Source organism: Aspergillus wentii (genome assembly GCF_001890725.1).
Source record: "Aspergillus wentii DTO 134E9 unplaced genomic scaffold ASPWEscaffold_1, whole genome shotgun sequence".
NCBI classification, from domain to species: domain Eukaryota; kingdom Fungi; phylum Ascomycota; class Eurotiomycetes; order Eurotiales; family Aspergillaceae; genus Aspergillus; species Aspergillus wentii.
Window position 1 is genome coordinate 92,499 of NW_024467832.1, and position 13,560 is coordinate 106,058.

Genomic DNA, 13,560 nt, shown 5'->3' on the forward strand with positions numbered 1-13,560 from the left:
GAATGAACAGGCATCAACATTGATAAGCGATAACCCCTTATCTTATCGCCGGAAAGAGTCCATCCGCATCGCGCCATTCGCAGCCCTAAAGAGGCTAAAAAGACGGCAGGTTCCAACTGCGAATCACAGGATTTGCAATTCAATCAACATGGCTTCTCATACTGGGCACAAGTATGAGTTTGGTGGACCGTATGTTTCTCTCTTGTCACTTGGTGATTATGCTGACTGTCTAGTCTCGGGGCTTCTGCTATTGTGTTTGGTCTTCCGGTTCTGCTTCAGTTTTTTGCGTTTGCCTGCAATGACGTCTCAGGTTGTCCTGTTCCATCGCTGCTGAGTCCTAGTACCTTTACATGGGATAGATTCAAGATAGAAGCTGGATGGCCGGATGGTGGTGTTTGGGATTTGTGGAGTTGGAATGTGACTGCCATGGTGTTGGGCTACTACCTCTTCAGCTTGGTTCTATGGAGGGTTCTTCCGGCCCAGGAGGTATACGGCACGAAGCTGGTTCAACATGACCGTCCATTGCTCTATCGTCTTAATGGTAAGCATCCTCTACTGATAGCATGCATGAGCTGACAGAAGAAGCCTTTTCGGCTACTTTGGTCCATCTTGGGATCTGCGCTGTCGGGACCTATCTCCAAGGCGCAGACTTTATTGTGTGGACTTATATCACAGATAATTACGTGCAGATCTTGACAGCCAATATTGCGATTGCCTATCTCCTATCCATTTTCTGCTATATCAAGAGCTTCGGCGTCAACACGAAGTATCCCAATACCGACCTCCGCGAACTCGCAGCTGGTGGAAACACAGGCAACATAATCTACAACTTTTTTATCGGCCGCGAGCTCAATCCACGAGTCACCCTTCCATTCTTCGGTGAAATCGACATCAAAACATGGTGTGAAATGCGCCCTGGTTTGACCGGATGGATTCTCCTCGACCTCGCCTTCATCGCGAAACAATATCGCACCTACGGCTACGTCTCCGACAGCATCATCTTCACGACCCTCGCGCAATCTTTCTATGCACTTGACGGACAATACATGGAATCCGGCGTTCTGACCATGATCGACGTCACGACCGACGGGATGGGCTTCATGCTCTCATTCGGTGACCTCGTCTGGGTTCCTTTCCTTTACTCAACACAATGTCGCTACCTCTCCGTCTACCCCGTCCATCTGGGCTGGACTGGTATCGCAGCCGCAACCACCGTCTTCGCCCTGGGATTATACATCTTCCGCGCGGCAAACACCCAGAAGAATCGCTTCCGCAGACAACCCGACCACCCCAGCGTCGCCGGCCTATCCTATATCCAAACGAAACGCGGCACGAAACTCCTCACAGCTGGATGGTGGGGTCTATCCCGACACATCAACTACTTTGGGGACTGGCTTCAAGCGTCCCCGTTTAGTTTACCAACCGGGCTAGCGGGGTATACTATCCTGCCCGCGGGGAGTGTCGCTGCGTCTGCAAAGGTGTTTACGATGCTTGATGGACGGGAGGTGATACAGGGTGATGCGCGGGGATGGGGGGCTTTGTTTACGTATTTCTACGTGGCTTGGTTTGCTATTCTCTTGATCCATCGTGAGGGAAGGGACGATGCGATGTGCTTGAAGAAATACGGCGCGGATTGGGAGACGTATAAGCGGACGGTGCGGTGGAAGATTTTGCCTTGGGTTTATTAGCTATAGACAGCATTGGCTGGCGGTCGACTTGAGTAGCAAGTAACTGTCTGAATCCTCATAAGGATTAGTCAAAATATCGTTAACGTTTAATCCTTTTCACCTCATAATCACTATGCAAAGGCACGCCATTCAGCCTCTTTTCATCCCTCTCTGCTTTAACAGGAGATTCCTCCTTGCACTCTATCTTTGGTTCACTTTCCGGTTTGACTGGATCCGCTTGCAGCCAGCGGCAGAAGAGCTCAAACGGGGCATGCTCGTGTTTTTCAAAACTGTAGACATTACTGCAGGCAACGACCAGCTTATTATCCTTGATATGTGCTTGCAGTATACGGCCATGCTGGGGTGGCATCAGCGACACCATGAGGGTCTGCGTCTGTTAGATTACATTCAATTGTATATCAACCTGCATGTGAAAGAAAAGCAAAAGAAGAAGAGAAGAAGCGGGAAAGTAAGCGTACCGGGAACTCTTGCGGATCTTGGAAATTCTCGCCTTCAAGACGGAGCCACATCGCAAGAAGGACGTGTCCCAGCTCGTGACGACGCAGCGAATCCTGATCATTTTCAAGGGTCTAATGCTCCATCAGAATCATTATGTGCGAAAGCACTTCATCCTCATCGCCGAAAACCATTCGTACGGGATGTTTCGTGCGTTGAAAACCGGGTGGGCAGACGTAGATATCGGCCAGATTATGTGGCTCACTGGGTAGGACATATCTATGTTAGAACAGATACCAGGCGTTGAAAAATGGAGTGTGCTCACGAAATGCACGCCCACTTGGTAAGGTCATTGAGAGAATAGCCCGTCTCCGGTGGTATATTCATACGGGCCAGGTGGTTGAGATGTTCGTCAAATATGCTGGTAATCCGGTGGACACAAGCATGGGGAGTCCAGGCAATCCGTTCTGTGAGGGGGGATGATTTGCTGATTCGCTCCACGATGGACTGGTCATATTCTCTGATTTTGACCGAGTCTGGAACATCACCATCGCCTGCTCTGGTCGACCAAGGTCTTAGGGGATGGCCTTCTAGAGTCTGAAGAGATATGGGCTGGAAGTAGTCCATGGAGCTCTGCAGGTCGAGCCGGGTGAGCTCGATTCCCATTATCTGGCATTGCGTAGTGTGATAAGCTCATTCTTATGTTTTCGGACCTTATCGAAGATTTCATACACTCTCTTCTGTAGGCGAGATTTGGGTGTTTCTGGTTGCTTCTTGCGTGGCATTTTAAAAATACGCCGCCTGTGGGGTATCGAAACATTTGTTGCACGGGAAGTGCGATGAAGGTAAAATACTGCATAACGTAAACGTGTCGTACTTGATGTTGGTGTGATGCGGTGTTCCACGTAATCAATGACCGAGTTTGTTTGGCTTTCTTGCATTCCCAGAGACATCACGGGGCCTGTATTCATCTCGGTTGTATACTTCTCCAGCAGCATAATGATGTGGGAAAGAACCTCATCCCATCCTCAAGATCATTTGCGTGTGATGCCGATTCCATTCGAATCCCTGGGGGCAGTAGTAGAGCGAGACAAGATCGTTGGGATCTCTCGACGGCGACAGCAGTGGTCTCTGGCCTGACTACGCATACTGCGTTGGTGTTTCATCGACAGCAACCACCACTACACCACCGACAACGACAACCGCCTCTCGAGATATTACCCATAACATCTGAGATGCGTTTTAGACAGTGTTTGGGATGATTGTAATAATAGAAATAAGTATATCTCTAGGATAATTATGCACTATAAGATCCAGTTCGGGTAATTCCGACACACTAACCCCTCCACGCCTAAAGAGCCCAACTTTCACTCTCCATCCTCAAATTCTCTCAGAAAACCATCACAATGGCCTCTCTTCCCACGGAAATCATCCATCCCATCGTCTCCTTTCTCTACATCACACCGGATTCAGGTTCATTCACATACCGAACCAGGATAAAAATCGCCGACTACGCGACCATCTCCCGCCAATGGCAAGCAGCCGTAGAGGCGATTCTGTGGAATCGCATCAAGCTGCTGTACGGGAATCACGGGGATGCACTTGAAAAATTGCACCAGTTCACGTCAGGAACAGCAGACCGACGAGCAAGAGCTGGCTATATCCGGACCCTTGTGTGGTCGCCGGAGATCAACTGGGGTGATCTGCTGGACGAGACAGGAAGTGACCATGCCGCGTACGCGAATCGTGTCCATGGTTTCTATCATGATCAGTTCTGCGCATCACTAAAGGATGTATTCAACATGTTGGACTCGTGGAAGGATCGACAGTCGAATCTAGAATTGTCGCTTTGGGTGTCTGATAATGATCTTCTAGATCCTGGCAATGAGGCAATCGAGGATGAAGAGATGGCATCATTGACGACGACTGATCTGTGGACGAGAGGGCAGATCCCCCATTCCCTGCACTTGACAGAAGACGATATCCAGGATCTGCCGACTCTCCCGTTTGTTCGATCTTTCACCGTCCATGACTCCGGCATGACCACCGTTTCTCCATCAGCGTTTTTCGGTATCCTCTCGCGCTGTCCACACGTCAAGCATGTTGCAGCCGGAGAGGGCGATTTCATCCCCAAAAGTGCTCTACTTGGTCTCCGCGAGCAGAGGCAAGATGTCGTCAAATATCTTCCTCTGATTCCCGAATCAGTCGATACATTGACATATGAGCTTTCCTCGCAGCGAGAATTAGCGCCAAATCCAATGTCCAATGCAGGAAACTATCTATCGAATAATCTCGACAACTTCTCCATCGCGTTCAGAATGCTGAGCATGCGCCTCCGCGAACTCCGTCTCCACGACGTCCGAATCAGCAGTTCTTTCTTCTGGCCTTGTGAATATGAAAATGCCAGTCCAGCGGATCAGTACTGGCCAAATCTTGAGGTTCTCGAAGTCATCGACGTACCCCCATTCACAGCAGATGGTATGGCCCTTTGTTCTCCTCTCAGATAACTCAACTAAGTAACCAGGGAAATGGATAATCGACGACGACCCCAACAAAGACTGGGAAGGCGATCTCGACACGTACGGCTGGGAATACGACAGCGATTACTACGCGATGCGCGGGATCATTAAAAGCCACGAAGTCGACCATTTGTATATTGCCATGGCAAAAGCAGCGCGCCAAATGCCGCGACTTCGCCGGCTGAAATTCTGCTTCCGGGGCGAGGTTGGTGAACGGGGGAGTATGGAGTATCTGAAGTTTGACCGGGATGAAACGGGGAAGGCGAGGCTGAGTATAAGTACGGAGTGGGAGTATAGCCTTGGGGAGGGAGTTATTAAGGCATGGGAATTGAAGGGGAACAAAGCGGACGGGTTTAGGAATAAGTGGAGTGTGTCTTTGGATAGATGGCCAGCATAGATTTATTGTCTTTCAGCTTTATCCATAATATAGACAGGATATTAATGAAGAAATCCTACACATTCCCCCATGTCACGATGACCCTCTTATCTAATGGCGTCATTTCTCACCAACGAAACATGCACCTTTCCTTATCGCCCATGTTCATTGGCATACGGAACAACAAAACCTGATTCGGAGAATACACAGCCTGATGTGCGAGCCGTGTCACAGAGCCTCGATCTATATGCAAGGCTGCGTGTTTGTGACACTCAGCCCTTGAGTCAAGGTCAATCCTCTCTCAAAAGCACAATTCGACTCGAATATCCAAATGATTATACAGAATGCCAAGTTACTATGTTTACATTCCCTCCCGGACAGATCGTGGTCCACTGCGGCCGAGAGATGTCGAAATGGCCAAAATGCCGTGTTATGTGAATGAGGAGATGCCACGGTGTGGTAAGTCTCACTTCCTGAGCCTTATCGAATATCTAACGAGTAAGATACGTGTATTCTCTGCTTCGAAAATATGAAGCCGATATCTCTGTTTCGAAAGCTGCCATGCGGACATATCTTTCACAAACCATGTATTGACAACTGGTTGTGCGGTGAGGATGGCAACTGTCCTGTCTGTCGAGAGACGTTTTATCATCTCAGATTACCGTTTGTGGTTTATCATTCGGGTGGTGATGAAGGGGGAGGGGAGGGGACGAGGAAACAAGCCCCTGGGTGGTGTGGGTTGTTTTCATGTTTTCGATCTTCATCATGATATAGATTTAGACTTCATGTTTGAAATATGGTTTATAGAGGTTGTTTTGAGTGGAGAAATGCTATGTTAAAATGTATATCACTCCCGATTTCCAAAGATCCACCCCTTATGAAGAAGGTGAAGCCTCCTTCGGCTAGCTTGGCGATGAATGCAGCACGTCCATGGGTAGACCGAGATGCTTCTCAGCTTCTGACAAAGAGCATTGATGTTGAACTCGACATGGCTTTCTTGGGGCCCTTGGTTTTCGTTGAAGATGTATCTGCCAGAATATGTCCCACTGACAGCATGGAAAATCCGAGAATCACAAACTGCACTGATTATCTTTCAGGGCTGTCAGAACACAATTTGTCTTTAAGAGATCTCAACTCTCGGATAATCAGTCTGTAGGACGGGGAATTGGCGTTTTTGCATCGACAGATCGTATGATGATCTGTGTTCTCAACCGGAATGGCTTCGTGGTCGGGAAGCCCAGCAGACTCCTTGGAGACAATAATCTGCAAGAAATATAGAAATTAGTCACTTCTGAAAAAACACCTGTATAGTAATGAGCTTACGCTTTTTTGTAAAAACCCAATGCTCGTTTTACGCGTCTCATGCATGCAACAGAATGTCACGGGCAACTGCATGAAGGCTGTCCTTTTTTGCTCCGCTTGCTCATCGGATGTGCTGAGTATATTAAGTAAGTCCTTCCTGACCCCAACTGCCTGCACAGACAACTTCAGCAACTTATTCCAGTCTGCCAAGGAGGTCCCCGAATGGGGTGTTGCCAGAAACATTATGCCGCATTTGTAGATATCTATAACATCATCGAATTGCGAATTGCCCTGCAGTCTGATCATGGCCTGGGTATACAGCGTTAGGGCTACCATAATGAAAGTAGAATGATGAGGAATACTGTACCTCTCGTGCCACCAACCCTCCCAGGGAGTGGCAGATGAATATCATTGGCCTGTCTCGTTCCTAGGTTCATGTTAGCGTTAACTGGAAATTGTAATGCAAATTTCGTCAAGGCACCTCCAGGGATGAGCGAGTTCGCACAAGGCTATGTAAGAGAGAATCTGCCCACTGTTCAAGTCCGGATCGGTTTGTCCGATCTACGATATGGGACGCATAGCCAAACGTCATTATGCGAGCCGTACGAAATTCCTTTTCTCGGGGGAGAAGGTCGCGAAGCCACATGGTCGTATTTTCCGTAAAAGTGTCGAAGGCATTGCCATTCAAACCGTGAATAGCACAAATACTGTTCCAGGTCAGTATCAGCTTCCATGGCATCATTAACAGGACGGATGGCATTTGGCATACTCGACGACTGGTTGGCAAGCAGAATGCACGACGGTCAATCCGTCAAAAACGTCATCTGCATTCGCGATCCCATGCAGGGAATTCAGAGATCTTGTCTTCTCGCTCTTAGAATGAAAGGTAACAGTCGCAGTTTTACGCGTACCCTGGTCTGCAAGAGAGATAATGGCATCCTGAGTGGAGGTCCTGCGGCGCGCAAAGAGCGAAAATGCGGGTTGTTTGTCAGGATATTCAAGTGTCCGAATGATATTCTCGGGCCGGTTGCTTGAGATGAGGCCTGTGAGCCGGAGTGACTTCTCTGAATGGGTGCGCATCGTCAAAAATGAATCCCCAGATTCCGTGTTGAACAGCACATGCGAATACTGTCTGTGGACTCTGAACGCGCTCTACCAGACAGAAGGCAAAGCGCGACTGTACCCAGGGCTAGCCCTCTTTGGGTATCGCGTCGAAAAAGTTACAGCATTTCCCGAATAGGAAATGCCTGCAGGTGCTGACCATTTCGTCTCCACAGGGAAGGCTGGACCCTCTACTTTACAACTACGAGAGCACTGCAGACGGCTGTAAAGATGTTTACTATTTCCAATTGCCATTCAGCTGTCATATCAATTTATACTGATCCAGTCAAGATGCTCGGGTTTATTCAGGGTTCTCACCATACAGTCTCTCCCAGCGGAACTGAAAAACCGGATCAGGTCACCGACGCTATGTAAGCATAGCGTAACCGATGACATTTCCTCAAAGTCTTCATTCATTTTTCCAATCCATCGTCAAAGGACAACATACAATGGAAGAAAAGGGATTCGACTCCCAGCCCAGAAGCACGGGGACGACCGAGGAAGTTGAATATACCGGGCCTTCCCACAAGAAAGACCACAAAGATGACCTCTGCAAATTGCTATCCATTGTTTGGGCTGAGGATGGGATCATTCCTATCGCGCTTTTCAGAGAATCATGCAAGCCTCAATCTGAATGGAGCTGGGATGGGGAGCTCCACGAGCGACGTTCAGCTCTCTGGACATTTCCACCCTGGCTAGAGGCCAGTCTTGCGCGGTTTGAAGATGGAAGTACCTCTAGCCAGCAGTGGAAGGGCTGTCATATTGAGAACATGGTGTTTGGCAAGGGAATCGTCATCGGGAAAGAGTGTAAAAATATTAATCTTTCGGGTATTCCGTATCAGGAGCAGCATTTCAATATCCTCACAATTGCCCTACAGGCCCTTCCCGATCAATACAGCGAGGTTCTATGGCAGGCAAAGGAGGATCAGCTGTGGGATGTCATCGAGACAACATGTCTTCCTTTCTTGTGGGATATACATGACCTCCGCAGATGGATTTCCATGTCTTCGTGAGTATCGATGGCTAGTTACAATGGATAGAAATCCTAACTCAAGCATGAAGGCTCCCACACATCCCGTACCTTTTGCATCTGACCAAGTTTCTCGTCCGGGTTCGCAACCGTAATAGACACAGTCTACGTACATGCCCCGCTGGACATGCCCAGGAAATCCTGCAAATTCTCCGACGAGAAACGAGCCATTATGAAAAGGCAGATCTGAACTATCTTGAGCTTGCAGCGGATCTGTGTGAGATTCTGAGTGCACGCCGTCGTCCACCGCTGGAGATGCTAGAAGACGTCAAGAAGCTCGCCTTTGATCGGAAAGATATACTCGATAGAAGGATGGTTTCAGAGATCGGATTCACCCTGTTTGATATCGCCAAGACCAAGAATGGAACGGGAGCAGCCATGCAGTCCTGGGATATCTCCTGGTGGTTTTCACTGATACAGAAACATCCTTCGACGATGGAGTGCATAGCCATGTCACTCAATCTGCCCGATGATGCTTTGATTAACAGGCTTCAGGATTGGCATTTGAATATCGATGCAAAAGCTGTTATTGGAATGGTAGCCACAACGAAAGAGTCGCATTCGGAGGCAATCCGCATACTGGACACGGCAATTCCAGACGTCAAAGCGAGGTACGGCGTTCAATCCATCGAGACTCTCGTAGTCGCTACAGCCCTTGTCATATCGTGCAATATCCTGCTTCAACACGATGTGGCTGAAAGGTGGGCGCGAGTGATCCTTGGACAATCGTCACGGAGTGAAAAGAGCTCCGCGGATACTCAGCACGCGGATCTTGAGTGGGCAAAGAGAATCGTGAAAGGGGAGACTGCACCCGCTCGTTTTGTCCATCTGCTCACTGCACTGGCAGATTTTTTCACTTGCCGGGAATCATACGCTGCTGCTGAAAGCCTTCTCGAGCGAGTCATTACAATTGACACCAGGATCAAGCCGAAAACGAGAATGATTACATATCTCATGATTCTAGGAATGTATGAAAAGCGTGGAGACCGGATGGAGGAACCGAAAACATGGAAATACCTCCAGCAGGCTGTCAAAATCCTCAAATATGTATCTTTGGAGCAGCAAGATAAGTGTCTGGAGGAGACTGTCCGTATTTTCCTCTCCCTTGATCGATATAACCGAGCGAATCTACAGAGAGCAGGAGAAATCCTCCATTCACTGTTTCTCGCCACAAGGCTCAGATGTAGGAATGTGCAGCGTGGGAGGCTCCGTGAAATTGCAGAGAGACTCAATATCTTGTGCCTCTGTGGTTCCCCCATGATGTTGGGACAGAAAATCCTTGATCTGTTTCCCCAAGCCCATCCCAGGATAATTGAAAGAATATCTGAAGTCAGCTGGGCCAGAGGTGTCCATATATACTGTTCCCACCCGTCTTCTTCGTCGAGATATATTGACATTGACGTTCAATCGCGCGGCTTTGAAGAGCCTGCGTTGCGGCCTTCCTGGACCAGTAATCCGCGCTCGTTGGCCACTCTGCTCGAGACGGTTCAGCGAAGATGTCCGATTTGCAAGAACCGATTTCCTGTTGGCATGACCAAGGCACAGAAAGAGTGAGTTGGACGCTGGTGACCACTGCGTAGCCCAGAGTTGACATGTATTCCAAGACACCATATCATGCTCGATCTAAGCCCATATATCTGCCCTTTCCCGGATTGCTGGCAGGGAAGCGCCTGCCACTCATCGAAGTCTACGTATGCAGCTCACCTCTTCCAGCATCTTACCAGTGTGTTCTATACCTGCTGCCGGTGTAAGACATCATATACGAGATCCGACAACCTTGCCTATCATCTGCGTTGCTACTACGGCGTGAAAGAACCCACCGTGGATTTAGATTATCATGTCATTCACCCTCCAAGGAATGCGAAAATGATGAAGTGTCCCCTGTGTTTTGAGATTCTGGATATCACGGCCTTTCTAGAGCATATATGTCATCACATGGAAACTGTGGCAATGTCCTGTGTTCCAGATATCAAACATACAAGATGGATCCCCTCCTTGGGCATCATTAATACCGGACCCGGGGTTCCTAATCCCCCGCCACCCATGCCGGCGGTGGATGATTTCGCACCGAGTATATTCGAGTTCATGACGGAAAGAAACCCAAGTCCGCAGATTGACCCGCAGGTAGGATACTTCAGATATGCCAAACGATTTAGTACTGACTATATTTCATTAGGGAGCTCTCCCCCCGGTGCCCAGGTTGAATACAGACATCCGCCCCCCTGGCGATTCAACGCCTACTCAAGAAGACAGGGTGGAAATTTACTGCGATGATTGGTGTGTGGATGCAAGTAAGATTGAACACCCTTTCGCGAAGAGGCCAGACTGACCATTCAGGATACAAGCGCCCAAGAAATACACAAAGATTCTTCCGGGTCGGCAAGGTTAGTTACTGCCATATGAGACCAGAGTGTAAAGATCTAACACGATCGAGGTATTTTCTATTGTACGTCGTGATTCTTCCTGGAATAATGCCATCAAAGACATTACGCGAGCCACGCCCGAAATGCGGGTTCATTCCTACATCCAGCGGCTGATTGTTGTCTGGGAACAAAATGATTGCTGCTGGTGCGTGTACGTATGTCCTACTTCGCCATTTCAATCCCCATCTAAGATATCCCAGACCCATCACCACCTATGGCGGCAAAGGAGTCGTCCAGGCAGGCGTAGACCCTTCCAAGCATGCCGTCCTTTTCGTCCGTGGCAGCATACCCTATACATCGCCAGAAGAACCACCCATGGGCAAGTCACCGATAGAAATCATCCCGTCGATCCCGATACGTGAAATGCTCATGTTTCGGGTTAATTTCGGCAGGGTGCATACGATCGAGCATAACGCGACAGTACTTGACATCGGAGATGTGAGTAGAGAGTCACTGCCTACGCTGCTAGATCATTTCAAGGAGGAACTCGTGTACTCGGGGCTGCATTATCGGTCTTCGGATTTTTCTGCGCGGACATTACTCAAATACTGGAGGAGGAAGGATTGACATGCTTCATTCCAGCTTCCAGGGGGAAAATCCAATCCAAGCAGGAATATTGACTCAATCCTTTGTCTGAGCCCCGCAACGACGGATAACCCTGATGAGCGGAGCGGATTTGATTCTGATTGACGCGTCGATGCACTCATTCCAAGCGATGTTAGTCTGTCTGCCCATATTAGAAGCAAATCCTGGACTTGTATCCATAATATGAGCGGATATTCCTTTAGGCTGGGTAGTATTCATTCACTGTGTTATGATCTGTTTGACTCGCCATATTAATATTATTCGACATGGACACTAAACCATCTTCCCTCCATGTGGAGGAGAATCCGAAGCAACTGAACGAGGTGCTGTTTGAGGGACTGAGCGATGAAGAGACGAACAAGTTGGAGAAGGGCCGTATGCACGGTCTCTTGTTATCAAGACCAAACTGACTGTATCGTGGTGCGCAAAATCGACCCGCATCAAACCATCCAAATACATCCCCACAGCCATCTTCATCTGGGGCGGCATCTTCATGACCATGGCAGCCACCAACTTTGCCGGCATCATACGTGTTCGTGTTTTTCTTGGCTTTGCGGAGTCGCCGTTCTTTCCGGGTGCTTTGTATGTCTGCCCCATTATATCAGGGGACGTGGCTAACTATGGCAGACTACTCATCAGTTCGTGGTATAAACCGTCGGAAATCGCAGTGAGAGTGGCGATTGTCTACTGTGGAAACACCGTTGCGAATGGCTTTGGTGGGCTCATCGCAGCCGGTATTCTGAGTGGATTGGATGGGAAGGGAGGGCTGGCTGGCTGGAGGTATACTTCTCTAGTACATACTACGAATCCTACTAATGAAGATAGATGACCCCTCATCATCGACATCGTCGGCAACGTCATGGTCATCTCCTCCTCCGCCACCGCCGGCCGCTACACAGGCATGTTCCTCATGTGCGCCGGCTCCTACGCGGCGTTCAACGTCGTCCAGGCCTGGATCGCAAGTACCATTCCGCGAACCCGCACAAAGCGAGCCATCGTGTACGCGCTCGTCAATCTGTTCGGCAACTCGTCGAATATCTATGGCTCGTATTTCTTTCCCACCAGTGACGCGCCGCAGTATCGGTCTGGGGGGATCATTCTGTCGTCATTCGCCGCGGGGGGTGTCGTCATGTCGTTGATATTGGCAGCATATCTACATTATCTGAATAAGAAAGCTACAAAGGAGGAAGAGACAGATGGCCGGATGAGATATAAGTATATTTGGTAGTTATCCTATTCTAGCTCTAAATGATTACGCGGTCACTTCGTTCAGCGTCCCATCTTCAATCCCGTAGATGAAGCCGCGTATGTCAATGTCTTTGCGGATGAGTGGTGATCTTCGTAGGAAGTTCATGTCGTCCACCACGCTTTGCTTGAGACTGCATTCCGTTAGTATAATCGCAAACTATTCAACTGAAGCAGAGTGTACTCTTTAATCTCCCCAAACTTCATTCCCTCCAGGTTCTGATGACCGGGGAATTTCGGCTTCAGACCGGTCCGGATTTCCTCGTCGGTTGTGTGCATTAATCCGCAGTCTTTCAAGTCAGTCTGATTTTAAACATAGCAAAAGAAACGAACCAGTATGATGGATAATCATAATATGGTCTAATCCAAACAAAGCCTCCAAACCGAGGATATCAACCGTCGCTCGATTCGCCCGGCCGCCAATCACCCGAACGACGGGGTACGCTGATCAGTCAGTATACACCCTCTCAAAGACAATGTAATACATACTCGGCGATGTCGTATTCGGCATCTCCAATCTCAAAAAGCGCTCTGGGACGACACGGGGGTCTGCGCATGTGACTGTTCCTGTTAGACATAATCACACACAGCTGTAGAGAGATATTTACTGATGATAGTCTGCGGACTGGGAACACGCGCCCCCTCTGGGCCGGTGATTGGAGGGGGCGATTGATGGGTGGGCACATATTCTTTGTTTTGGTCGAGGAGAGTGTCGATTTGGGACATTTTGCTGTTGACTGGGGATGATATTGTGCAGGTATGTTGGTTGACTAGTGGTGATATATAAACACACCGATGATGTCGTGGTTACAGAATGATAACATCACTCGAATTCTGCATAATGACTCAATAACAG

General features: G+C 48.9%; 8 protein-coding genes across 8 annotated transcripts; 5 read left to right on the forward strand and 3 right to left on the reverse strand.

Moving 5' to 3' along the window:
- The first annotated feature begins 127 nt into the window (after positions 1 to 127).
- Positions 128 to 1,976, forward strand: ASPWEDRAFT_33362 (uncharacterized protein). Its single transcript, XM_040833769.1, has 3 exons — positions 128 to 189; positions 234 to 541; positions 586 to 1,976. The coding sequence occupies exons 1-3, from the start codon at positions 149 to 151 to the stop codon at positions 1,686 to 1,688; spliced, it is 1,452 nt and encodes a 483-aa protein (XP_040693699.1). The 5' UTR covers positions 128 to 148; the 3' UTR covers positions 1,689 to 1,976.
- Positions 1,768 to 2,889, reverse strand: ASPWEDRAFT_177935 (uncharacterized protein; the record flags this gene model as incomplete). Its single annotated transcript, XM_040831747.1, has 4 exons — positions 2,449 to 2,889; positions 2,324 to 2,387; positions 2,147 to 2,257; positions 1,768 to 2,055 (listed from the first exon to the last, which is right to left on the reverse strand). Exons 1-4 carry the CDS (start codon positions 2,787 to 2,789, stop codon positions 1,768 to 1,770), a joined length of 804 nt encoding a protein of 267 aa, XP_040693700.1. The 5' UTR covers positions 2,790 to 2,889.
- A 640-nt stretch (positions 2,890 to 3,529) lies between these two features.
- ASPWEDRAFT_166111 (uncharacterized protein) lies at positions 3,530 to 5,039 on the forward strand (the record flags this gene model as incomplete). Its single annotated transcript, XM_040829934.1, has 2 exons — positions 3,530 to 4,601; positions 4,648 to 5,039. The coding sequence occupies 2 exons, from the start codon at positions 3,530 to 3,532 to the stop codon at positions 5,037 to 5,039; spliced, it is 1,464 nt and encodes a 487-aa protein (XP_040693701.1).
- Positions 5,040 to 6,104: 1,065 nt separating this feature from the next.
- ASPWEDRAFT_166112 (esterase/lipase family protein) lies at positions 6,105 to 7,400 on the reverse strand (the record flags this gene model as incomplete). Its single annotated transcript, XM_040829935.1, has 5 exons — positions 6,105 to 6,281; positions 6,342 to 6,629; positions 6,688 to 6,747; positions 6,802 to 7,027; positions 7,090 to 7,400. 5 exons carry the CDS (start codon positions 7,398 to 7,400, stop codon positions 6,105 to 6,107), a joined length of 1,062 nt encoding a protein of 353 aa, XP_040693702.1.
- Positions 7,401 to 7,870: 470 nt separating this feature from the next.
- Positions 7,871 to 11,441, forward strand: ASPWEDRAFT_166113 (uncharacterized protein; the record flags this gene model as incomplete). The annotated part of the gene is made up of 7 exons (XM_040829936.1): positions 7,871 to 8,388; positions 8,484 to 10,001; positions 10,056 to 10,575; positions 10,628 to 10,742; positions 10,789 to 10,835; positions 10,886 to 11,025; positions 11,075 to 11,441. 7 exons carry the CDS (start codon positions 7,871 to 7,873, stop codon positions 11,439 to 11,441), a joined length of 3,225 nt encoding a protein of 1,074 aa, XP_040693703.1.
- A 284-nt stretch (positions 11,442 to 11,725) lies between these two features.
- ASPWEDRAFT_166114 (uncharacterized protein) lies at positions 11,726 to 12,288 on the forward strand (the record flags this gene model as incomplete). The annotated part of the gene is made up of 3 exons (XM_040829937.1): positions 11,726 to 11,834; positions 11,927 to 12,041; positions 12,087 to 12,288. 3 exons carry the CDS (start codon positions 11,726 to 11,728, stop codon positions 12,286 to 12,288), a joined length of 426 nt encoding a protein of 141 aa, XP_040693704.1.
- A 30-nt stretch (positions 12,289 to 12,318) lies between these two features.
- On the forward strand, positions 12,319 to 12,687 carry ASPWEDRAFT_166115 (uncharacterized protein; the record flags this gene model as incomplete). Its single annotated transcript, XM_040829938.1, has 1 exon — positions 12,319 to 12,687. One exon carries the CDS (start codon positions 12,319 to 12,321, stop codon positions 12,685 to 12,687), a length of 369 nt encoding a protein of 122 aa, XP_040693705.1.
- ASPWEDRAFT_177937 (uncharacterized protein) lies at positions 12,659 to 13,430 on the reverse strand (the record flags this gene model as incomplete). The annotated part of the gene is made up of 5 exons (XM_040831748.1): positions 12,659 to 12,838; positions 12,889 to 12,994; positions 13,038 to 13,148; positions 13,194 to 13,265; positions 13,313 to 13,430. 5 exons carry the CDS (start codon positions 13,428 to 13,430, stop codon positions 12,712 to 12,714), a joined length of 534 nt encoding a protein of 177 aa, XP_040693706.1. The 3' UTR covers positions 12,659 to 12,711.
- Between the last annotated feature and the right edge of the window lie 130 nt (positions 13,431 to 13,560).

Coding starts and splice junctions, on each gene's coding strand:
- ASPWEDRAFT_33362 (XM_040833769.1), top strand. CDS start 149: ATGGCTTCTCATACTGGGCACAAGTATGAGTTTGGTGGACC. Junction 190..233: donor AAGTATGAGTTTGGTGGACC/GTATGTTTCTCT, acceptor CTGACTGTCTAG/TCTCGGGGCTTCTGCTATTG. Junction 542..585: donor ATTGCTCTATCGTCTTAATG/GTAAGCATCCTC, acceptor TGACAGAAGAAG/CCTTTTCGGCTACTTTGGTC.